Source organism: Trichosurus vulpecula, chromosome 1 (assembly GCF_011100635.1).
Source record: "Trichosurus vulpecula isolate mTriVul1 chromosome 1, mTriVul1.pri, whole genome shotgun sequence".
NCBI lineage: Eukaryota > Metazoa > Chordata > Mammalia > Diprotodontia > Phalangeridae > Trichosurus > Trichosurus vulpecula.
The window spans coordinates 482,533,375-482,560,431 of record NC_050573.1 but is presented as its reverse complement, the minus strand read 5'-3'; the positions used below and the strand labels follow the sequence as shown (position 1 = coordinate 482,560,431).

At 35.2% G+C, this 27,057-nt stretch overlaps 2 protein-coding genes across 2 annotated transcripts in view; both read right to left on the bottom strand.

Annotated features, from left to right (window-relative positions):
• Window positions 1-27,057, bottom strand: part of FBXL17 (F-box and leucine rich repeat protein 17) — a 557,672-nt gene that overhangs the window by 508,195 nt on the left and 22,420 nt on the right. The window contains exon 4 of the mRNA XM_036736154.1: window positions 19,387-19,518. Within this exon, the coding sequence (XP_036592049.1) occupies window positions 19,387-19,518 (132 nt within the window). The remainder of the gene's footprint in view (window positions 1-19,386; window positions 19,519-27,057) is intronic.
• LOC118829191 (60S ribosomal protein L36-like) lies at window positions 3,627-4,044 on the bottom strand. The gene has a single exon (XM_036736165.1). The coding sequence runs from the start codon at window positions 4,004-4,006 to the stop codon at window positions 3,689-3,691; it is 318 nt and encodes a 105-aa protein (XP_036592060.1). The 5' UTR covers window positions 4,007-4,044; the 3' UTR covers window positions 3,627-3,688.

Sequence of the window (27,057 nt, the reverse complement as noted above, 5' to 3'; positions counted from 1 at the left end):
AATAGGAAATAAAATATCTAAATAAACCTATTTTAGAAAAAGAAATTGAACAGGCAATAAATGAGCTTCCTAAGAAAAAAAAAGAAAAAAGCATCAGGACCAGAAGGATTTACAAGTGAATTCTGCCAAACACTTCAAGATCAATTAATTTCAATATTAAATAAATTATTTAGAATAACAGGCAAAGAAGGAGTCCTACCAAACACCTTTTATGAAACAAATTATGACGCTGATACCTAAACCAGGAAGAGCAAAAACAAAGAAAGAAAAATTATAGATCAATTTCATTAATGAATATTGATGCAAAAAAAATTAAATACTTGCTAGGAAACACAACAATATATCACAAAGAGTATACATTGAGACCAAATGATATTTATAACAGGAATTCATGGATGGTTCAATGTAAGGAAAATTATCAACATAATTACTTCAATAACAAAAGTAATAAAAATCATATGATTATTTCAATAGATATAAAAAAAGTTTTTTCCAATATATAACACTGATTCCTATTCAAAACACTTGAAAGAACAGGTAATAAATGGATTTTTCCTTAAAATAATAAGAAGCATCTACCTAAATCCATCAACAAGCACTATCTGTAAAGGGGATAAACTAGATGACTTCCCAATAAGAAGAGGAGTGAAGCAAGGATGTCTATTACCACTAATATTATTCAGCATTGTACTAGAAATGCTAGCAATAGCAATAAGAGAATAAAGAAAAATTGAAGGAATCAGAATGAGCAATGAGGCAATAAAACATTTTGTGCATATGATAAGATGGTCTATGTGGAAAATCCTACAGATTCAACTAAAAACCTCATTGAAAGAATTAATTTTAGCAAAGTAGCAGGATATAATCATTAAACACTTTTTATACAAATAAAGTCAGATTTAAATAACTGGAGAAATATTATTTGTTCATTACTGAGCTGAACCAATATAATAAAAATGACAATTATACCTAAATTAATCTACTTATTCAGTGCCTTCCTAATTAGTACCAAAAATTATTTTATTGAGCTAGAAAAAATAATAACAAATTCATTGGGAAGAGCACACAAATATATTGTCGGTGAAGCTGCAAAATAATGCAGCCACTTTGGAAAACAATTTGAAATTATACAAATAGAGTGACTAAAATCTCTATACCAGACACTCAATTACTAGGCTCACACACAAGGAAGTAGTTGATAAGAACATAGTCCCTATATACTCCAAAATATTTATAGCAGCACTTTTGGTGATAGCTAAAAATTGGAAACAAGGCCGATATCCATCAACTAGGGAACGACTAAATAAACTGTGGTACATGAATATAACAGAATATTATGCTGTCATAAGAAATGATTAGTAGAAAGGTCCACATGAACTGATACAAAATTAAGTAAGCAGAGTCAAGAAAATGATAAACAAAGAGTAGCTACAACAATGTAAATGCAAAGCACAATGTAGATGGAAAGAACACACCAAAAATTTTCTTTAAAAATGTAACAAAATTATAAAGATGAAGTAGAATCCAAATAAAGAGATATGAGAAGACACCACCAATCTATTCCTTCCTGGTGGTGAGGGCCACAGGTGTTATATATTGCACATTTTCAGGCTTCTTCAAATTATCCATCAATTGTCCTCATTTTTTTTTCCTGTCTGAAAAAATACTATTTGTCATATGGGACAGATCTCTGAGAAAGACGGGGGGGAGGGGGGGAAGATATGTGGGAGAACTATGATGATGTAAGAAACAGAAAATATAAATACTTTTTAAAAAAAAAAGACATTACAAACTAGTATTCTAAAATGGTGGCACAGTGGATAGAGCACTGGGCCTGGAGTCAGGAAGACTAATCTTTCTGAGTTCAAATCTGGCTTCAGACACTCACCAGCTGTGTGATCCTGGGCAAGTCACTGAACCCTGTTTGCCTCAATTTCTTCATTTGTAAAATGAAGTGGAGAAAATGGCAAACCACTCCGGTATCTTTGTCAAGAAAGCCGCAAATGGGGTCACAAACAGTAGGATACAACTGAAAAACTGAACAACAAAATCCTAAACTGGTACTGCCTCTGGCTGTAGTCTCTGGCTATTTGTCAAGTCAGTCATTAGCTGACTAAAGTACATTAAGGCTCTCTTGGTAGTCTTGATATAGCAATTAATTTATATCTATTAAACTTCTGCATTCAATTATTATGATGTCAATATCCTTTATTTCTGTCCATATTCTATTTTCTATCATCAGTAATTTGTTTGCCTAGGTTAGAATTTATTTCAGTTGAAGGTCAAATCTCTCATTTTCTTCAAGCTATGTACTAATTTTGGTGTTTCCTTATAACCTGTCAATGAGCTGACTATATAGCCAGCTTATTTAGGAATAACTCTTACATCAGTAAAGTCATTTCCTATTTTAAAAGGGTTGATTTCATTTTTTGATGATGCTATTCAATGCTTGCCATGTCTACTCCATTTCAATTCTTTTCTTAAAGAAAGTATTCATGATACTTGGGCATAATGGTTATGATCCATCTGTGCAATCTGTACATAATGTGATCTCTCATTATGGGTCCTTGTTCGACATTTTTTAAAAATGTATTTGCCACTATTCTCAAATAGTCCTACCTTTGCACTACAAATCATGGAGCATCAAATTATATACTGATTTAATTTAAAAGGTCTAATTGAGTTCTTGGTAGAACTTCTCCACTTGATCCTCTATAACAGAGGTGCTACACTTATTGTTTTGTTAGTTGAGTTTTGTTTTTACATCACATACATTTCCAAATACATGCCTCCCTCTCCCAGTCTAAGAAACACATCTTCTAACAAGCAATAGATGGAAAAAGCAGTTAGCAAAACTAAACAACACATAGATCTTACCTAATAAATAGCATATGCAATAGTCTACATCTCCTTTGGCCTGAATCAAACTAACATGTAATTGGATAATGTTTAACAAAATAAATAAAAATGTAATGCAACACAATGTTAATTTGTAGTTTTCTGAGTCAATATGCAGCCCACAGAGATCTTCTTTCTTTGACTTTGACACCACTACTCTACACCCATAGCCTCCTACCTTTACAGTAAAAGGAAAGACATTCATTTTCTCAAGTCTCTTCCCAGGCCGTTTAGTCATTACAATTAAAAAATAAAATTATGTAATGAAAGTTTCATTTTCTTCATTTACACTGTTGTATTCATTCTGTATATTGTTTTCCTGGCTTTGCTCATTTTATCCTGTTATCAGTTCATGCAAGTCTTTCCATTTTTCTTAAAACTCAGTAATATTCTATTACATTTATGTACCATAATTTATTTAAACATTCCATAATCAATAGATATATATTTTGTTTCCAGTTCTTTTGTTGTTGTTCAGTTGTTTCAGTCATGTCTAACTCTTTGTGCCCCGATCTGGGGTTTTCTTGGCATGGTTTGTCATGTCTTTCTCCAGTTTATTTTACAGATGAAGAAACTGAGGCAAACAGGATTAACTGACTTGCCCAGGGTCACACAGCTAGTGTCTGAGGCCAGATTTGAACTTAGATCTTCCTGACTCCAGGCCTGGCACTCTACCCATTAAGCAATCTAGTTGCCCCATGTCTAGTTCTATGCTACCACAAAAAGGCTTTTTTTTTTTTTATTTGTCAAATCTTTATTGGGTAAGTGGGAAAGATTGGCAGGGTCCAGTTTAGTCCTTCTTGGCAGCAGCCTTCCTCATGGCAGCTAGGACGTTGCTGAGCTCCTCTCTCTTCCTCTTGGCCCGGATGTGAGTTCCCACCCTTTTTTTGATGAACTTAAGGGCTCTCTTATCCTTAGAGACCTTTAACAATTCCATGGCACGCCTCTCATAAGGGGCAAATCCACACACTTCCCGGATCATATCTCTCACAAACTTGGTGTGTTTGGTCAAGCGCCCACGGCGGCGGCAGTGTCGCAGCTTCAAAACGTTTTTGGTAACTTTGTGGCCCTTGTTGAGGGCCACGGCCATGGGGTATCGGATGGCCATGGCTGCGGCGCGTAGCCCCAACGGCAGCCACAGCAGAAGGAAGGAGAGAGCGTTGACAAAAAGGCTTTTTGCACAGTCATCATGATAAGCACTGCAATGCAGGATGACTGACTGTCCCCATCAAACAACAAGCATTTATTGAGGACCTACTTATGCCAGGTGCTGGGGATAAAAATAAAAGACAAAAATAAAGCAATTCCCACCCTTGGGTACATACAAAACATATAGTGAGGGGATCTGACCAATGGACTCTGGATCAATTCATTTTCCCCCAAAGGCAGCAGATGAAATAAAGGACAAATAACAGAGACAATGAGAGGATAAGTCTTAAAGAGCAAAACACGGTCTACACTGTGAGAACTTCTTTACACCTGATAAAAACATAAAGACTTGGCAAAGGATCAGTCATACTCCTGACACCCCTTTAAAATGCAATATATACACTCTCTGTGGAGAACAAGTATAGGAGACAACTCTGAGGAATATAAGCTATGGCAACAAAGAAAGGAAGAAACAAATCTCAAAGGAGGTCCTGTCTACCTCCCACCACCATCTACCAAGATGTTTGGCAGCAGACCCAGTGGTCTACATTTAGTAGGGAGCACAACCAGTGAGCAATGGGAAGGCCAAAGGAGCTTCATGAGCTTAGAGACTTAGGCTTGGCTACTGCGAGAGAGAGAAAAAGGACCAAGGAGCCCAGCCATGCGACCTGCCTAAAAAACATTAGGCAGATCATCATGAGGATCCCATAAAAGAAGAAAGGACATTAGGGCTCTGCCATGCCAGAGCTATGAATTTCTAGGACCATGTATGCTCCCTATGCACACAGCTTTCTATCAATGAACACTGTGTATTCCCTATCTCTCCACTGATGCTACGTGTAGTATTTGTAGAAAAGTATACACTAGTTTAATAGAGGAAATGTTTTATAGCTACTTTTGTTATGGTACCATTTCAATAAAAGCCTCTGCTTTAAATTAATTGTATCTATAGGGAAAGGTTCATGAACTATAATTTTAGAAGAGCAGACCCACAGGCTAAGCTGAACTCTAGATATCTATCCCTAAGGGAACCTGGCCTGTGACTGTGAGTGGAAGGTTGGAGGAAGGTGGGGAGTGAACTAGATACATACAATGAAATTTCTTAGGGGCAAGAGAATGTTACTAGCACCTGGGCAGAAGAGAAATAATCAGGAAAGACTTCAGGGAGAAGGTCACATCAAAGTGAGTTTTGAAAACAATAAGGGAACTTAAGAGGCAGAGATGAAGAAGGACTACATTCCAGGACAGGTATGAAGACAGAAGATGGCAAAAAGTATCTGAGAAAAAGCAAAAAAGCCAGTAGTCTGCATGAACGCAAGTATGTATAACGAAGTTGAAAAAGTAGGCTGGGGCCAGGTTATGGAATGGCTTTAAAACTTAGAAGATTTGAGCTTGGAGACAAAGGGAATCACTGGAGTCTATTCAATAGGAATGACATGGTCAGACCTGTACTACAGGAATATCATTCAGGAAGCTTTTTATGAAGATGTTTTGAAGTGCAGAGAGACCTAAGACCCAGAGACCAATCAACAGCAATAATAATAATAGCTGACATTTATATAGCTGGCCCTGTGCTAAACATTTGAGCCCCACAACTCTGGGAGGCTGGTGCTATTATTATCCTTATATTACAAATGAGGAAACTGAAGCAAAAAGAGATCAAGTGACTTGCCCATAGTCACACAGCTACCAAGTGTCTGAGGCCAAACCTGAACTCGGGTCCCACTGACTCCAAGCCCAGAGCTCTATGCACTGCACCAGTTAGAAGGTTACTGCAATAGTTTAAGTCAGGGGTGGGGAACCTGAGGCCTCAAGGCCACATGTGGCCCTCTAGGTCCTCAAGTGTGGCCCTCTGACTGAATCCAAACTTCACAGAACCCCCTCAATAAAAGGATTTGTTCTGTAAAACGGGGACTCAATCAAAAGGCCATATCCAAGGACTTAGAAGGCCACATATGACCTCAAGGCCACAGGTTCCCCACCCCTGGTCTAAATGCTAGGGGATTAAGGACCTGAACAAGAGTGGGCCTAAAAATATACTTTATATTGGCCTTTGGACATATAATAAAACCAAATCCTCTATTTGTCTCTCCAAGACAAACTTCTGAGCCATCTTTCTGTTTGGTTTAAATCCTTCTGGTTTCATTTCTATCAAAAATTGTCACGATTAATAAGAATTTGGTTTCTCTACTAGGACACCTGATTGTTGGTCACTGGACAAGGACCTCATATACATAATACCAACAGCTAGAGTTTAGAGAAATCCAAACGCCATGTGACTCAGTATTGTATGGGACAGAATTTTTAAATAATAGGAGAGACATCTTTAAGAGAAACAAAGTAAATTTATTATACAAACCTTGCAAGACTTGGGCACACCTCCATAAGGGAGGAGGCAAGGTAAAAGGGAACCTGCCTTAATTCATACTCTTAATGAAAAAGATTCCCACCCACCTCTATCCCTTCTCACCATTGGCTGAGAGGCGGGCTTACAATCTAGGCGCGAAAACTACACAGAGGACCAAGATTGACCCCGTTCGTTCAGGTTTTTCCCTATCAGAACTCAACTGCCAGGGTGGCGTCTGAAAGTCTAGGAGGAGAAATGGGATGGGGGAAGGAGAGACCCTTCCTGGAGCAGAGAACGAATAGCTCACAGGAAGTTCATTATCTTCTAACATGTGAGAGAGAGAGGGGGAAGGGCATACCTTCCCAAAATTACAAGGCCAAATCCCAGAACCTCTCCATTAGACATACCCTGTGAAGTCTTCACAATTATCCACCCCATACAGTATTTTCCTCACCACTTTTCTACCCTTTTTCCCCTCCCACTGCACTACTTGGTTTTGAATTCACCATCATCATATTCCCGCTTCCCTTCCAGAAGTTTGGCCAAGTCTTCATTTCCAGGAAACTACACAGCCCAGGACTTCAGACTTTGTTCAGCTACCTTTTATATGTTGTCTTCATCCATTAGGCTGTAAGCTCCTTGAGGGCAGAGACTGTCTTTTTCTTACTTGTATTCCCAGGGCCTTAGCACAGCACCTATAGTAGGTGCTTAATAATTGTTTATTTTATACTGCCTTCTAGCACACTATCACCATAGGAGTTACAATATACTAAGATCCATTTTGCATTTTTCTGTTTAATGGGGTGCTTATCCTATGATTTTGGGTAGCTAGATGGAGTAGTGGATAGAGCACCAGGCCTGAAGTCAGGAAGACCTGACTTCAAATCCAATCTCAGACACTTATTAGTTGTGTGACCTGGGGCAAATCACTTAACCCTGTTTGCCTCAGTTTCCTCACCTGTAAAATGAGCTGGAGAAAGCAAAAGTACTAGAATGGTTTGCCATTTCTAAGAAAATCCCAAATGGGATCACAAAGAGTCAGACATTACTGAAACAACTGAACAACAAACTATGATTAATGTCAAATACATTTTTCCATTGAGCATTCTTTCTATGTCATCTGTCTACTTATGACACATATCATCACACACGTACATGTCCACATGGATGCTTTCTTGATGTATGCTCTTGCTGAGGGTGGTGTTCTCATCAGTAGTACCTGCTTCTGGGGAGGCTGATCCTGGAGCAGTGCTGGAGACTGGGAGTATTAAGTTGCAGAAGAAATAACCCCAACTACGTGTCCACACTAAGTCTAGCACCAATACGGAAAAGACCACAAGACTGCCTAAAGAGAAGTGAACTAGCCCGAGTCAGAAAAACTCCTATACAAAACAGTACTGGGATCAATCCTGCATGTCCTGGCTAGGCAAGATAAGGAGACCCAGTCTCAAGAAAAAAAAAAAAAAGAATGAAAGCTCTTAGAAGTCAGAGAACATATTTCATTATTTTTACATATAAAACTAAAATATCACCACACAATTAAATGTTATGACACAAAGAGACAAAAAAAACCCAGCAAAAACAAAAATTAAAAAACACAGTAGTAATTAACTACAAACCAGAGGTTCTCATTTAGAGTGAGGGTTTCACCATGATGGTCTAAGCATTCACACTAAAAATTCTTAAATGATGTCTTAAGAAATAGATAACTGCCCGATTACATAACAAATATATTTTTCCTTTATGAAAACAAGTATGTGCAGGTTTAAAGCATTACAAGCTTGTTTCTGTAGTTATCTGAAACTGTCATGATCAGTCACACAACCATTCTGGTGTTCACATATTGATTACATCAACCTCTGACCAATTCTGATTAAATGCAGTGTATTCTTGTTTCTCAACCTGTCATCAAATTATTTCTAAACTGCTACAAGAGTTTGTCATTCAAAAGCAAACCAATTCACAAGTGAGGATTAAATGCACATGCATATCCTCATTTGCATTCCATATACTGCACCTGAGTAGCTCCTTAGTTCCCCTATAATCCTAGCTCATCACCTATGTCATCACATGATCAAGATGTTACAAACTTGTTCTTGGCAACTCAAATGTCAATCAGTTTGAAAACCCTGATTACTGGGCATGCTCTTTACAAGCCATCTTGAAGCCATCAGGAACCATAGCAAACATGCTGCAGAAACAAACTTTATTTCATTACAATATTAAGGTTATTTTCAGATGTAAATTTAGCATCTGCTTGGGTTACTATTCTTCTATCTAGCAGATTTTCAAATAAACTGGCTGGCAACACTGGTCAGTTGTACATCAGCTTCTGTGAAAGTGTAGCAAGTGTGCCAGCAATAGAAGAGAATAAAGTCACATCTGAAGGGATTCTTTCCTTAAAAAAGTTAGTTTATATAAAAACACTGTTTAGGATGAAGCAACATATGCAACTGAATATTAAGTACATTTATACTAAATAGTACAGTGAGTTTATCATTAGTCATTAGAAAAGTAAATATTTTTACAGCATAACTAGCTTATTCATTTTTGTTGATTAAGTGCCTACAAATAAAAAATTAATTTCCATCTCTCAGCAACGGAGCTTGTAAAATTGCCCTACCATTTTCTACCACACATTTGTATGAGTAAGCTTTTCATTTTATTCTTGTTGGAGCAGCTAGGTGGTACAAAGAATAGTGCCTCGAGTCCAGAAGACCTGAGTTCAAATTGACCTCAGACACTTAATAGCTGTGTGACCCTGGGCAAGTCATTTAATCTTTTTGCCTCAGCTGCTTCATCTATAAAACAGGAATAATAACGCACCTACCTCCAGGGTTGAAGTGAGGATCAACTGCAATAATTATAGAGGTATGCAAAGTACCTGGTATACATTAAGTACTATATAAATGTTAGTTTTTATTATTAGCTATTACTTTAAATAAAAACACAAAAAGAGACAAAATCAGATTTAAGGTCTGTTCGTCTGAGGTTGAGCCAAATATTTCAAATCTTTGTGCAAATTATAGTCCAGCATCAAAATTAAGTTTACATGTGATCATTACATATTAAACATCTTCCAATTTGCAACTTATTTCATTTAAAATTTTTTTTATATTTACCTAAATTTGTAAAATAAACTTTGAGGTCTTGCAGACAATAGCATGAGATTTTACTGGATTACTTCTTTTAATTCTTACAAAAAATCCCACATAAAATATTGGTAATTCTTGTATAATTAGTTTCATAATTTTATATTTAGAGTTCTCACAACTGTGGGTAGAAGAAAATTTTGTAGCTTAAAATTATATAATGTTAGTGAATGTCTGAAGCAGGATTTGAACTTGGGCATTCCTGGCTTTGCAATTCAGTGTTTAATCCACTTCATCACCTCACTGTTCTATAGCAAAATAAGGCAAAATGCTTTACCTGAACATAAAGTACAATACTCATTTATGCTAAAAAAAACCCTACAAATATAGGCATGGAGGAATCTTTTTTAATATGATCAAAAAGTAGCTAAACCAATTATGCAACAGGGATGCGTGAGAACCTCTTCAAATAAATATGAGAGTAAAGCAAGATGACCCCCTTTATTATTTGATATTGTTCTAGAAATGCTAGCAATAAAAGACAAAGACTTATAAAGGCAAAAAGGAAACAAAGCTATGCCTTGTCGTTAACATGGAGCATTACCTAAAAATACTAGGGAATCAGTAAAGAAACTAACTGATACAACTAAAAGTTTCAGCCAAGTTGCAGCCTATCAAATAAATCAACAAAATATAGCATTCTTTATGTAACAGAAATTAAACACAAGAGGCAGTAATAGAAAGGGAAGTCTCATTCAAAATAACAACAAAATACACAGAGTATTTGGGAGTCAATCTACTAAAGGACACATCACATCTATACTGCTTCAATTACAAAACAGTCCTTAAAAAAATTAAGGGAAACCTAAAAAGCTAAAAGACTATTCAGTGCTTATGGCTGGGCCATGCCAATAAAATAAATATGACAATACTACCAGAGTTAAGTTACATACTTAAAGTAATACTAATCAAACTACCAAAGGGATATTTTACAAAGACAGACAAAACAATGACAAAATTCATTTGGGACAACAAAAGATCTAGAATTTCCAGGGAAATAATGAAAAAATGTAGGAATCAAGGAGGAATAACATTACAGACCTCAAAACATATTATAAAATAGTAATCATCAGATCCATTTCATGCAGCTTAAAATACCTTTCCTGTTTTCATAAATGGAAAGGAAGGAAGGAAGGAAGGAAGAAAGAAAGATGGAAGGAGGAAAGCAAGAAAGAAAGGAAGGAAGAAGGAGGAAAGCAAGAAAGAAAGGAAGGAAGAAAAGGAAAGGAGGAAAGGAAGAAAGAAAAGAAAGGGAAGAAAGAAACAAGAAAAGAAAGAAGGAATGGATGGAGGGAGGGAAGAAAGAAGGAGGTTCAATACAACAGACTAGAAGGAAATCAAAAATAAGTGAATACAATAACTCAGTATTCAATAAACTACAAAACATAAAATTAGTTAGGGTGGGGGAAACCTCCTTATAAGAACTGCTGGGGAAAGTAAAAAAGCAATGTGGCAGAAATGAGGCTTACACCAATATCCTACATCATATTCCACAATAAATTCAAGTTACATACCTAACGTGAATATTAATAGTCGCACTATTAAAGATAACAAGAGAAGAAAATCACATTCTAGCTAAGGATAATGGATAAATTCTTAATGTAACTAGGGATAGAGGCAATTTACAAAATACAAAACAGATTATTTTATGTGAAATTGGAAGGCTTTTACACAAACAAAATTAATACAGCTAGGATAAACAAAGTGGGGGACAGGGTGAATCTCTGTATCAAATTTCTCAGATTTAGATATGTAATACATATATGTATATATATATGTATGTATATACATATATATAGATAGCTACAAAAGACCAAAAGCTATTCCCCAATAGATAAAGAGTTGAAGGAGATAAACAGTTCTCAAAAGAATTGTAAATTATTACTATCCACATAAAAGAATTTTCCAAATCATTAATAATAAAAGAAAAGCAACCCTAATGTTTCATCTCACACCCAGCAAACTGGCAAAGATGACACAAAAAAGGGATAATATTGAATGCGCTGTGGAAAAACAGGTCCTTTAAAGTATTTTTGGCCAAACTATAAATCATTACAAACTTTCTGGGAAGCATTTGGAATTATTTAAATAAAGTGAAAAAATTGTCGAAACTCTTTGGGTCACTAACAAAAAGGTTTTATGTATACCAAAAGATTTATAGCAATTTTTTTGTGGAAGCAAAGAACTAGAAACAAACTCAATAACCATCAACTGAGCAAGGTCTAAAAAAACCCAAAACTGCACTATATAAATGTAATGGAACATTACTATACTGTAAAAAATGGCAAGCCTGAAGAATGCAAAAAAAGCATCAGATGAGATGACACAAAGTGAAGTATGGCATACTTCAGAGATATTGTGGGTTCAGTTCCAGACCACTATAATAAAGTGAATATAATAATAAATCAAGTCACATTTTTTTATTTCCCAAGCATATAAGTTGCTTACACTATAGTCTATTAAATGTGCAATAGTATCATGTCTCAAAAAATAAAGTACATAGCTTAACTAAAAAATACTTTATTGCTAAAAAATGCTAACTGTGCCTTCAGTTTGTAATCTTTTTGCTGGTAGAGGAGCTTGTCTCAATGTTGATTCCTGTCTTATTAGGGTGGTGGCTGCTGAAGGTTGGGGTGGCTGTAGCAATTTCTTAAAATAAGACAAGAAAGCTTGCCACATCAACTGACTCTTCCTTTTTCTTGAATACTTAAGAGGCCATTGTAGGGTTATTAACTGGCCTAATTTCAGTATTCAGAGACAGGAGAACAACTAGCTGGTGGAGCAGTCAGAACACACAAAACATTTATTGATTAAATTGGCCACCTTATATAGGTGAAATTTGTGATGCACCAAAACAATTAAGATAGTAACATCAAAGATCACTATGATAATGAAAAAGTTTAAAATATTGTGAGAATTACCCAAATGTGACACATAGACACGATGTGAGTACATGCTATTGGAAAAACGGCACTGATAGACTTCTTCAACGGACAGCTGCCACAAACCTTCAATTTGTAAAAAATGCAATTAGTTTAAAACTCAGTTTCTCATCTGTGAAACAAGCTGAAGAAGGAAATGGAAAACCACTCCAGTATCTTTGCCAAGAAAATCCCAAAAGGGATCACGAAGTGTGAAAAACAACTAAATAACAACAACAAATGGTACAGAGGTTAAGAAATACCAGGTTTGTAGTCAGGAATTAGGTTCAAGCCCAAGCTGTACTACTTAATACCCACATGATCGTAGCCAAATCATTTAACCTTTCTGACTTGAATTTCTTCATCTGTAAAATGAAGGGGTTGAACTAGATCAGGGGTGAGGAACCTGCAGCCTTGAGGCCAACATGTAGCTTTCTGGGTCTTTGGGTATAGTCTTTTGACTGAGTCCAAGTTTTGTAGAACAAATCCTTTTATCAGGGGGATTTGTTCTGTGAAGTCTGGATTCAGTAAAAGGGCCACACTTGAGGACCTAGAGGGCCACATGTGGCCTTGAGGCCTCAGGTTCCCCATCCCGGGACTAGAGAATCTAATGTTCTTTCCTGTTCTAAATCACAAAATGACTTTGCAAAATAATGAAGTTAAAGTGTTTTATTATTAAAAACCAAGCTTTTTATAATTACTTACGTTCCCAATAAGTAGGAATACCATTATAGAATTTTTGTTTTCATTACTTGTACTTTCATTTTAAGAAATTTGGGTATTAGATAATAGAGCCAGAAAGGGGCAAGCAAAGCATCATTCACCAATAAGGCTAAATGATGCGGACATAGAGAAGAGCTTAGTGACAGAGTAGCATAAACATTTTGAGTCAAAGGGCTATGGTTTAAATCCTAGCTTTGCTGTCTACTGCCTTACATTATTTCATTCTCTAGCACTCTGAGGTATCAGAGTTATACTAAATGATCTCTAAGATCCCTTCTATATTCATAGTGAGCATCAAGACTTTCTAGGTGCTGTTCTAGAAATACCTGTTCTATCTAGTATTTCCCACTAATTATATAACTTTAGCTAAGTCACTTGATTTCCATCAGCTACAACTTAAAAAAATTATAACATGATTTCGAAGTTCCAACTCTAAACTTCTGACTCTATGGCCAGCTTCTTTTAAGTCACAATATTGCCTCTCAAACTCACCATAACACAGGCCAAAATAATATGGCCGCAAATGAATTAAATAGTGCCCTAATAATGGGGGGTGAAGTGGGAAAAGTGGACCTCAGACTTATGATTTCATCAATTTAGGAAACTCTTGATGTATTTATCTCCCTCCACCAATGCAAATCAGCAGCTATCCTTTTACAGAGTTGCCTGGGCACTAACTTGGCCATGATGACCCCATTAATATGTCAGAGGCAGAACTTGAACCCAGATACCACTGACACCAAGACTGATCTTCTATACCTGTGTCATAATGCTTGCAACAGCAAATACGATTTTGAGAATGACATCTGTCTTCAAATATTTCCATTAATATTTTAAAATATTTAGCCCTCTAGTCAATTACAACTCCTCAATAACATTATTTTTATAACATTCGTATCACTATACAGCCTTGAGCATTTCTGATAAATGAGGTTACAGTTCTGACATTCTATGATCCTCTCTGAGGTCGTTCACCAGAGCCAAAAATTGAAGAGAACTCATGAATATGTAATTCAGGTTATAAGCAAAGTAAGACTGTTCTATGAGCCATTTCTTGTTTGCTTTGTATTTTACCATTTATACTACATACAAAGTAGCTTATTAATACAGTAAACTCTACAGTCAATGAATTAACAAAGATGATTAGCCAAATATTTTGATTGTTATCCTTAAATATACTACATGTGAATTACAGATTTTCAAACAACTGAACTACAACAATTAATATAAATTACAATGAACAGAAATTCATTCAGACGTTAGAGGATTGTATAATATACTAAAGGATAGTACTATGGAATGTCACAACTACCAGAGAATATTCAGTGCAAATAAGCAGGCCCTATTTCTGTGGCAGTTAGGTGATACAGTGTACTGGGCCTGGAGTCAGGCAGACTCTTGTTCAAAATCTAGCTTCAGATAGCTCTGTGACCCTAGAGCAAGTCACTTAACCTCTCTGTGCCTGTTTCCTCATCTCTAAAATGAGAGTCATAACAGTACCTACTTTGCAGGGTTGTTGTGAAGATGAAATGAAATATTTGTAAAGCACTTAGCACAGTACCTGGCACATAGCAGGCATGATATAAATACTTACTCCCTTCCACTCGTTGAATATTTGACTTTTTAAAAATAGTTTTATTGACTTACTGTTAATTTTTTTTTTTTTTTGCTTTTTGGCAGGGCAATTGGGGTTAAGTGACTTGCCCAAGGTCACACAGCTAGTACATGTGTCAAGTGTCTGAGGCCGGATTTGAACCCAGGTCCTCCTGACTCCAGGGCCGGTGCTCTACTGACTGCGCCACCTAGCTGCCCCTACTGTTAAATTTTTTAAAAGGATTTTTTCGCTTGGATCATCCTATGAGAAAAATCTTCTATATCAGAAACCCAGAAACCTTTTAAAGTAATATCCCAACACCCTTGTCCTTAAAGAATACAGAGAGGAAGGACAAAAATACTCTTACCAGCTTTCAAAATTTACAAATTGAATGAGAAAACTTTAATCAGATGCTGACTCTACCAAGCAGAGAAAAACTAATGTGCTAGTAGTCACTAACTCTCCCAAAAGGTTATTCTAGCAGACACTGGAGAGTTGACAAAACTTACTCAGATACCAGTCATGAGTGTCCTGAATACCACTCTTTGGAATATGATGTTGGCAGGCAGCCTCTCCTTTAGATTAACAAAAATGGTAACTTGCCATAATATGCTTCTGTAACACAAGCACTTTAAAATGCTACCTTGGCATTGCACACACAGGAAGTCTTAAACACTGTCTTTCCATTCCATAACAGCAGTGACTGTTGTCTTATCGAAATAGTTTATATCCCCCAAGATCCTGGGTGGAGTTCTGCATACAGAAGGAGCTTAATGTTTGAAGTGAAAACTAAAATGAGTTTTCAAATGACCAGGAAGTTGAATTTTTGCAAAGGAAAAGTAGAGAGGCATGGCACAGTAGCTGGTTTTACTTAAGAAGAAACATCACCATCTTGTGGAATTTTAAGATACTGTCTCCTGAGACTATTTTTGCCATGTTGCATTTTCTCAATTACTGGGATAAAGAAGCTTAATTAGCTCTGATTAACAGAGTTGCAAGTGGCAGAATGCCATATAACAGAATTTACAGTTATTAACACAAAATGACCCCAAGAATATTTCAGAACAGAATGTAAGAAGGTACTGAAGAGAGTCATCTGTTAATTCTTTGTATACACAAGCTACATGGCATAGTGGAAAAAAGTCTCTAAGCCAGAAGACTTAAGCTCAAATCATATTTTCAACCCTTCCCATTTAAGTGACCGTGGGCAAGTCATTTTCTCCGAGCTTGTTTCCTCATCCATGAAATGGTGACAATCCTAAAACAATTACAGACAACAATGGGAAGAAGCATGCAGTATAAAAAAATGGCCATATTTTGGGTCAGAGGATTTGGATTCAAGCCCAACTCTTCTACTTTTTACCTGTGTGACCTGGGCAAATCACCATACTTAATCTTTCTGGGCCTCAGTGTTCTCATCTGTAAAGTAAGGGAGAGTTGGGCCAAATAACCTCTCCTTCTATGACACAGTATACTCTGTAAACCTTAAAGTACTAGGAAAATATAAGCTGTTACAAAGAATAGCATTTAACACTATGTTAATTAATAAGGCCATCCTTATTTCTCTTATCTCACTTTCTAAAATCCACCTGATTACTTCTCCTATTAAGTTTTCAGATATTTTATTTTTGCCTTACTAAAAACAACTCAAGTGTGAAATTCAAAATCTGGAAGAATAATAAATAAAATTTAAATTAAAATTCTTAAAATAAGAATTCTCTAAACCACTTAGTAATAAAATTCAATGACTCTAATTAAATGTGATATTATAGCAATAGTATATATATATATATATATATGTCCATATACATATACACATAATATACCTAATTTCCAAGAAAAGCTTGCATCATTATTCAAAAAAAGCATAAAAAGTTATACTATATATAAATAACTAATTAAACACCAATTAACCAGAGTGGTCAATATTCCAGTTAACCGAATGATTTGACTAATCAGAAAATCCTTGTTGCTTCAATCTTTGTTTTTATAATTTTATTAAGGCTATTTTGAACATCATTTCACCTTTTTTTTAAACGATTTAGAATTTTACAAGATATTAAAGTTATACATAAAGCAATGAGATTGTGCTGACTGCAGAATGCACTCCAAGTTGTTTTTAAATATAATAATAAAATCGCTAAATTAGGATTGGAGAGAATCTTAGAGATCATTGAGTTCAACCGCCTTATTATTTCAGATGAGGTAAAGAAATGGAATTTGGCTTCTTAAAAGTTATGGCTAGCTGAGATTTTAGCACACTATTACTATAAACAGTTTTAAAACAAAATACTAAAATAACAAATACTAATCAAAATGATTAAATATATTTTTATGAAAAGTTTAAGTGACCAAAAATCTTATTGAAGTAAGGGAAATATGCAATATACTAATACTTCAGAGTAGTTTAATCCTTCAAATAACTTTCTACAGGAAGCAGCTCAGTACAGTAGTTTTGTAGCAAATGCTATGACCTATTCTATGCTTCTCTTTCAAAAACTATCATGGGGTAGTAAGTTTTATCTTTCAGTAAGCAGTATCTCTCCTACAGATATACAAATTCTACCTCATCATTGTTAGTATTTACTCCTGAAAATTTTATAGCATTTTTCTCATTCCAACCAGATGAGACCATTACAACTCACATAAAAACAGGTTTCCCTCTCCTCTACTAAAAGCTTTTTAAAATTTAATCAATAATTCTAATCAGTATGATTCCTTAGGCCCACATACAATATACATTGTAAAAAAAAAAAAAAGCACATTGAGATGTGTTACATTACACCTGATGATGTTTTGAGTTACAAAAACACAGATAAAAGCTTGTGAAGGATAGAGAACTTTTTTAGCATACACATAAATACTTTAAAACTGTATATCTGCTTTTCTTCATTGCTATAACAAGGAAACAAAAGCTATTTTACTGAAATACTCAAAGACAATGCTGCCATCTAAAGGCAAAGCTATGGAAAATGCAGATTCTGCTTTTATTCTATATATCACTTATAAAAATGATTAGTAAATAATGGTTTTAAATAACAATTTCAGCTAATTTTTATATTAAAATATATAACATAACTACTTCTGAATAACATAATGAAATTCCCTCATGTTACATATTTATCTAGGCAAACTAGAAAAGAGTAGTTAATTTTCACTGTTACAAATTACAATTGGTAGCCTTGCAAAATGTAATTTTCTCTAAGTACTTTTATTTGGCACCAATTTAAAATATCTAAAGTCCAAGCATCAAACCAATTTGATATTGAAAAAGTCCTCGTGAAATGTTACTACTTGTTTCATAAAGTAAACGATTCAAAACAAAAAATTTATTTTTAAAAATTAACAGAAAAGTCAGTGGTAGAATAAATCAAATATTCAAATATATATACTATTAGCATATTAAGGTAAAGAACACTTCAAAAGAGCACTTTAAACTTTAGCACTTAATTTTAATGTCTTCAAAATGCTCAAGATAATAGCCAAATCATCAAATTAAGTTAAACTTTTACTTCTCAAAAAGAACTCTAACATAACTGTATTACCACATTTTGAAAGAAAACAAGCATTTGCCATATTCCATAACATGAGAGTAAGGAAAAGATAAGCAAGATTTATTTTAATCTCTATCATCTTCAGCAAGAGAAAGCTCAAAATTTTACCTAGAGCCCAAGTGTAAAATATTTATGACACTTTATAAACTAAATCTTAGTGTTCTTTCCAAGTTTTTCCAAAAATTTACATTTAGCTGTCAAATTTAGTCTAATAAGACTTAATATCGGATTAAAAGTTAGAATTTTTCATTTAGAACTGTGAAAAACGGCCTCACTTTAATTCAGGAATTTAGTGTAAAACTAAACAGTTATTTTTCTTCACAAATATATTACTCTTTCAGGATCCATTCAATAATAATGTAATATGCCCTTTTTGGTCCAAACCTAAGAATACCTAAAAGACAACACTGAGAGTATTTCATGTTGTCAATCTCCATTCTGTCAACACTCCTTTCTCCTCCCAAAAAATATTAAATAGCCTATTTAATAGCCCAATTAAACATCAAACTTAAGTGAGTTACACTAAATAGTATAATTTGCTCCCTCTAAACTTTAAAATCAACACAAATTATGAAGTTTTTTTATCCTAAACAACCAATAATTTTCTTACCATAACAGGAATTCTGAGATTTTTCTTAAAAGTTTTAATAAGTAAGCATTGTCAAGGCAATTTTCAGTATTGAACCAAGTATCTACAATATATAATCAGTAGGTACACAAAATATTGGCATCAAGGCTTGCATTTTCACAATTTTTTTTAATTGACCACATCTACCCAGATGAGTTTATTTAAGGTACCTTTCAAAATGGCCTTTTAGTAGATGCTCATGATCTCTTAGTGTTAAAACATCATATATCAGCACCTCTTAAATTATGTGCTTACAATTTTATAAATCAACATTTGAAAAGATTCTTAGTTTCGATTAAACAGTATTTCCCTCATTTACAAAAATAAGCAACAGTAGGAATACAGCTCAGATAATTAAAAATTTATAAAAACTATAATGTAAAAATAGTTTTCAATCATACACATAGTACATATACTTACAAATTTGTTTTCCTGCATGTATATTTTTTGCAACTTCAGACAGCCCTTAGCTATAACAATCATTCCTTCATCTGAGATCTTGTAACACTGGCCGAAATGAATATCTTTCAGATGTTTGCACTTTGAACCCAGCTGTAAAGAAAAAGATTCAGTTGAATGAGTGTGTTGGTTGGTTTTGGGGTTTTAGGAGGGGTTGTTTGGCATTTTTTGATGTTTTTGAGGAGATGGCCTGGTAGTAATAAAGATGTAACTACCAGAATTTCTACATCATTTCTTGTATACAACCAGCAACCTATCCTAAATTTTAAAATGTGCCACAGAAACAATTATTTCTAAATTTTTTTAAGAAAATAAAATCTGTATTCTATCATTATAGAAACCAACATTTTTCAAATAAGTTTATCACATAACTCCTTCCTAACCCCTTGCAGCACATATGTGCCAATAATTTTTGAGAGTTCAGTCTTTACATCGTTTCACTTAAGTCTTCAACATGAGTTGAACTAACATAAGTTCGGAGCTGAGCACACAGGAAAATTTAAAGTCATCAATATCATTGAAGTTTGATGAGAAAAAAAATTATTCAATCGAATGATAAAATGCAGAACTAATGATCAAACCTTTGTTTCCCTAGCAAAACAGAAACACTACCACGTATCCTAGAATATTACAATGTTAGCAAACATCAGCAAATTTATATATTGTCATCTAAAAACTGAAAGCTGGCAACACAAACATTAAGTATCATAGGAACCAATAAATGCCTTTTTCCAAATTTAGAGTAAAGAATTTCTCAAATTAAACAATAAGAAAAGAATAAAATTTATTTTATATCATACTTGCTAGAAGGGAATTATCTATTTGTAGAAAAAAAAGAGAGAAATATTACCATGGCTAGTATTACCTAAATAATAAAAAAAAATCAAGTCATTCTTCGCATTTGAAAATCCTATTACTCCACCATCCGAAAGACATACACCCATACTTTTCACTAGAAGGGAGATGCCTTGAGTCATCTCTGAACTCTTACCCTTTTACCCAGCTACCAAGGATATACGTTCAAAAAGGTCAGCCAAGATTGAAGGGAGCATAGTCTATGATTCTGGAAGAGTTCTCTGTACCAAATGGACCCACATAGGAAGAGTTATAACATGAACTCTAGTGCCACATAATCAAACTTCCAAATGATTATAGAAATAGGCAAAATACTAATAAATTCATATGAAGGAATAGTCAATCAAGAATCACAAGGTAAATAAAGGACTTAAGATGTTTTGATTATTGTAAAATATGACAAAAGACAATAACGGTTAATGTTAGAGGGTCTACAAGAGGACGTCACTCCTAATGGTGCTGTGAATTGGTCCAAATCTTCTGAAAAAAAAAAAAAAGGTCTTAAATTATACCAAGAATCAATGAACTACATATACGCTTTGAACCAAAGCTGTTACTCCTGGGTACATTCCAAGGAGTTCACAAAAAAAAGAGTGGCAGATTTCATATACACAAAAACAGAGTTACCTTTTTTATAGTAGCAAAGAAATGGAAACAAAGTCACTACCCATTAAGTAGAGGATGGCTCAACAAATGATGGTGTATGAATATAATGGATTATTATTACACTCCAAAAAAAAAAAAAAAAGATAAATATGAAGAGCTGTTCCTTACACACAGCACTCTGTCTCCAGTCCTGGCCCTCTGCTTTGGCTATCCTCTCTGCCTAGAATGCACTCCCTTCACAACCACATCTCAGATTCTATAGCAATCTTTCAAATGTGGCTCAAACACCACCTCATACAGGAGCCCTTTCCCAGGACTCCCACCCTGTCAAAGGTTAACTTCCATCTACTCTATGAATCTTCTGTGTTCATGTTATCTCCAGCAGAAAATAAGCTTCCTGAAGGTATGAATTATTTTTGGTTTTTTTTTTCTTTATATCCCCAGCAGTTAGCACAGAGCCTGATACAAATTAAATACTCCATAAATGCTTGTTGATTTATATATTTCAGTTCATTGTCAACCTTAGAAAAATATATATACAAATGGCCACAAAGAAGGAAGAAAGCAGAGACAAAAGAACGATTTACATGACAACAAAGAAAAACAACACTAAAACTACATGACTGACTAGGACTTAAGAAGACTAGTGGAGCACACATCTCAGTTTTTCAGGAGAGATACAGAATGGAATACAAACAGGCATAAGCCAAAGCATTGAACACTTTTTCTTGACTATACCTACTACAAGGAAAGGTTCTATGAGATGGGAGGAGTCAATGGGAAAGGATCATGATGAAAAACGAAAATAAATCAATAAAACTTTAAGAGCACAGTGACCATGTGATCAGGTAATTCAATTACCCCACCAAAAGTAAAGGCCTTCAACATAAACATTCTCCAATAACACACAGAACAAAACAAGGAGGTATAATACACTGCCCCTTCCTGCCAGCCAAACAATAAGTAAATATAGAAAACATTTCTATTCGGAGACTCAGATTCTTAACAAGGTATTGAGCTAATCAGAACAGGATTATGACGTTATAAAAGGGATCTGCCTTCAGTTTTTTGGTTGCTTACATGAAATCATTTTCAGTTTTATACTACTAAAAAACTATAAATGCTCATTTGGTTGTTATGGAGACCACAAGCTAACAGGCAATGAGGAAATTTCAATTGTCTGCTGTTAATAACAAGTATTTACTGAACATCTATTATGTCACAAGACATACCACCATGTGTTATAGAGTTACAAAGAAATAACACTGGCCAATATGTATGCTTAATTTATCTGTATTTAATGTTTCAGAAGTTAAGACGATAACAGAGTTGAAAAAATGGAAGCATGCTAGAACATGGAGGAGCCGAGACCCTTCACAAACATTCCATCAGGGCTTAGAAATGCACTGCTCTAGTAAGAGCTAGAAAGAAATCACTTCTAGATTCCCCCAAACCAGGAATCTACAGAGGAAGTCCCAATATCGTACAGAGATCTCAGGATAGAAAGTCACAGACTGAGTGCAAAGAGCAGGCCCCTAGAGGCTTCAAGGCAGATTCAGCATTGCTGTCTACTCAGATGCAGAGCCTAGCTCAAGCCTTCCCCAAGATGCGTCGCTTCAGGAGTCAAACTAGGGAGGGCAATTTTCATATTTCAGGCCATTCCAGGTGGGTCCAGCCCGGCATGCCCTGACTGAGCTAAACAGAACAGTAGCTATGCTCAAGCACCCTCCAGGATCATGAATGCAAGAGCCTAGCTTGAAAGGAATCTCAAGGTCTGTGGAACAAGTCCATACCAGCACTCCAGGCCCAAGCCAAAGAAAGCCTTAGCCTGGACCAAAAGAGCCACAGCCAAGAACGGAAAGCAGCCTTCAAGCATCCCAGATAGGGTTCAGTGGAGCCAGTGGCCCCAGCATAGCTACAAGAGAAAGGCCCAAGAGTCCCTGAAGCATAGGAACTCAGCACAGAATAGCCCTTGAGCTTAGCAGTAAGGGCCACCCCTCTTGCAGAGGGGCGGGGAGGAAGGTGGGGTAAGACCCAAGGCAGGACCTACAGCAGAAGGAGAAGGTCCCTTGAAAGATTTCTGTAGTCTGTCCCACTATACCCAGGACCACGCAGGCCCTGACTATATGACTATTGCAAGGTTTGACCCAACTGTATACCCTGCAACCTATATATGGTGGAAGATGAGATGAGAAAACCAAGGAAAACACCAATATCATGAGGAAATACCTTGGTTTGAGAGATACCCAGGGGGTAAAACCCAAAGAGGATAATGACTCCACAATAACTCCAGGTAAAACATCAGATAAAAAAAAATGTCCTGGCCACAAGACCACAGAAGTACCTAGAAGAAAAAAAATAAGAGATACAGAATGGAAAATCTAAGAATGAAAGAAGGGCAAAGGAAGATTGACACCTTATAAGAAAAAAAACAAAAAACCTCACTGAATGCCCCCCAAATCAGAATAGGCCAGACAGAAAATAATTTGATGAGATAGCAAGAAACACTAAAAATAAAACCAAAAGACTGGAAAAAGCAGAATAAATTCTAAGAAATAACATGTCAAAAACAACTGACCTTAAAAGCAAGTCAAGGAGAAATAAAATAAGAATTATCTAAATATCTAAAAATCAAGATCAAAAAAGAACTCTGGTCACTCTATTTCAACAAATTATAAATAAAAACTTCCCCAAGCCCTTAGAACCAGAAAGCAAAGTAAAAACAGAAAGAATCCAATGGTCACCTCCAGAAAGAAACTCCAAAATGGAAACTCCCAGGAACGTAATAGCCAAAATCCAGCAATTCCAGACTAAAGAAAAAATACTCCAAGCGCAAAAAGGGTTCAAGTACAAAGTAGCCACAACAAAAATCACATGAGACACAGTAACCGCCATTCTAAGGAGATAAATTCTTGAAATGATGACCTAACAGCAGAGCAAAGTGATAACTAGGAGAGTAATTTATATGACATCATTATAAAGAAAAAAAACTGAAAGATTTATAATTCTTGATCAGTGCAATAAATCATGGGTTCAGAAGAATGAAAATGAAACAAGCAACTCACTTCCTGACAGTAAAATCATCACTTTAATTTTCATCAACTTTAACTGCCTATTTCTGATAAGAATAGCACAATTCAAAAAGAAAAGAAATTATCTACTCCAGCCATACTACCAGTTACCAAACCATAACAGGAGGCAGAATTAACCATTTATGTTTCAAACAGAGAAAAACATCTACTTTAATACATACAACAACATACTATTCCCTTCCAATATTCTTCCAGCTCAACATTGGCCCCAAACAGGGTGGGACAGTGTAATATTTCAAGATACTGCTAACCATTGAGAAATTATGATACCCTACATTTCCATTATTTTGAAAAAAAAAACAGTGAGGGTCTGATTAAAGTCAAAGAGCAGACCTAAGTGAAATTTAATACAGCTCACCTCTCTCATCCGTGATTATCTGGCTTGCAGCAAAATTCAGGCCTAAGTTACAAAAGAGCTACCTATTTGAATTTATGGAAGAAGTTTACATTCTAGAAGTTCCCTGTGCCAAGGATGTGATAGACCAACTCAACCCAACCCAAAAAAATAATTTTACCAAAGTATATAGTTACCCAAACTATTAGTTTCAAGTACGAGTGTGTGTGTGTGTGTGTGTGTGTAGCTTTTTTATTGTTTATTTGCTTAAGTAGTTTTCTGGGAGTATTAAATTTTGTGTGTATAAGTGTCTCTGCTTTGGCAGTTCTAAATTTATTAACAACAAAAGAAAATAACATTCTTTACTTAACTAACCATCAGGAGAAAAGGAAGTCACAATAAATATGAGGGGATTAATATTTTAAGACAAAATTGTTGTATTCCTAGTAAAACTTGATACATTATTAGCATGGCTGAATATACACAAATATGTATTTGTGTAAATAGACTTATTTAACAATGCTTAAGTAAATGTTATAAATGAAAACAAAAATACAATAGAAAAACTTTCTAAGTAAAGTATCTTAGATGTATCTATGTATTTTAATTATTTTGGGGGGAGACATACAGATTAAATTTTTAGATTCTGATACTACATAACATTAAAATTGGTCCATACTTTTTTCTTATATACATTAATTTTGTTCATACACTAAACATAAAGATAGGTTCTCATGAAATGCCATGAGACAATTTTGCCAATTCGTAACTTTTTAATTAGAATCTTACCCTTGATAATTTGTACCGGTAAGATGTTTTAATACATCTGGTTTTGTAATGTTATTTTTCAAGTTAAATGGTTCAAAACATATACTTCAGAAAATGGATATCTGAAACCACAATTTGGGAACCACGGGAATAAAAATAATATTAACTCTTTCACCTTATCATATACCAGGAAGGATGCTCAAACCAAACATAAGGAATTATTTTAAGATTTTGAGAATGGTATCTTCAGTAGAAAAGAACAGTAATTCTATATTCCATACCCAAAATGTTATTGGTGTTACTACTACCTACATATGAAAGAAAACCTGAAATTAAACCTAATCATTCTATTTTCAAACTTCACCAAGTAAAATTTTAACGTTAAATTGTAAAACTACAAAATCATTTTGCTATTTGATCCAAAAACAAATTGTATTCATGAGTTCAATAGTTCCTTTATTTACCTTACAAAAAGAGAATATGAAGGGAAAAATGCAAAACCAAGTGCTTCAAAATATGTAACAGTTCTTTCTCTGAATATATATTTCCATGCACATATATATATATACATAGAATGTGTATATACATATGTATCATTTGATAACATCATGAATACTGTTCCTAGCATTATACTGCCCTACAATCTAACTTCACCATAATTTATTACATGACTCTCTGACTGGGTATTCTACAAACTCATCTTAGCTACTCTCAACAGGGCCCTCACTACAGCAAGGCAATCCTTTCATTCCTCTCTTGACTATTTATCCCAATCCCCCAAATCAGCTCTTCTCAATCTTTTTTCCTCTCAAGATTCCAAATCACACTCTTCTGTCATCTTAGTGGATGACCTTGCTTCACTTACTGTGGAAATGGAAGCCATTTGTCATTAACTTCCATTAAGAGCCAACTTCATGAAAAAAAAATCTTTCTGCTTTAAGTGTCTTTTCCTCGAATTCATTTCTCAACCCTTTGCAATCTGGCTTCTGACCATCACTAAACTGAAAGCACTTCCTACATAGTTACTAATGATTCCTTGTCAAATCTCATCCTTTTTTACCTCTCTGTAGCAGAATATCTTTTCTTGGATAACATCCACTCTGGGAGAACTGAACTACCATGCATTCAAACTACTGCAGAGAGAGCAACTCCGATGGGCTGGCCACATCTGCCTAAAAGACTATTTTACAGAGAACTCACGCAAGGCAAGTGCTCACACAGAAGTCAGAAGAAGCATTACAAGGAAACTCTTGTGAGACATGGGAGACATTGGCACAGGATCACCCAGCATGGCATGCCCACATCAAAGAAGGCGCTGTGCTGTATGAGCAAAGCAGAACTGCAGTAGCTCAAAAGAAATGTGAGATGTGTAAATTTAGAGACATCTCCACTCCATCTACCTGTGGTAGAACCTTCCAAGATCATATTGGTCTTATCAGTCACAGTAAGATATGCTGTGCCTTGAACCCAACATAGTGACCTCATTTTGGTCCTCTTGGAGAATGAAGGACAACCGACAACCACCAACCAACCAATCTTCTCCTGGATATTCTCCACTCTGGGATTTTATAACACTGTTCTCATCCTACTTGACTCACTGCTTATCATCAATTTCCTTTGACAGATTATCTTCCATATACCCCCCAAAACTATGGCTGTTCCCCAAAGCTCTGTCCTGAATACTCTTCTTTCGCTGTACTCTCTTGGTGACCTCAAAATACATTATTTCCAACCCTAGTTTCTCTACTGGACTCTAGTCTCATCATAAACTGGCTAACAGACATTGTGAACTGGTACCCACAGGAATGTTAAACACAACCATATCCAAAACTGAACTTCTTAATCAAAACCCATTTCTCTTGAGAGCACCATTTTTCCAGTCACCCAGGTCCACAACCTCTGAGTTATCATCAACACTTCATACACCTTATCATCCTATGTATACAATCGTCAAATCTTATTTCTACCTCCATACCA

Excerpts from the sequence above, each read along its gene's own strand:
- LOC118829191 (XM_036736165.1), bottom strand. The coding sequence starts at position 4,006 with ATGGCCATCCGATACCCCATGGCCGTGGCCCTCAACAAGGGCCACAAA.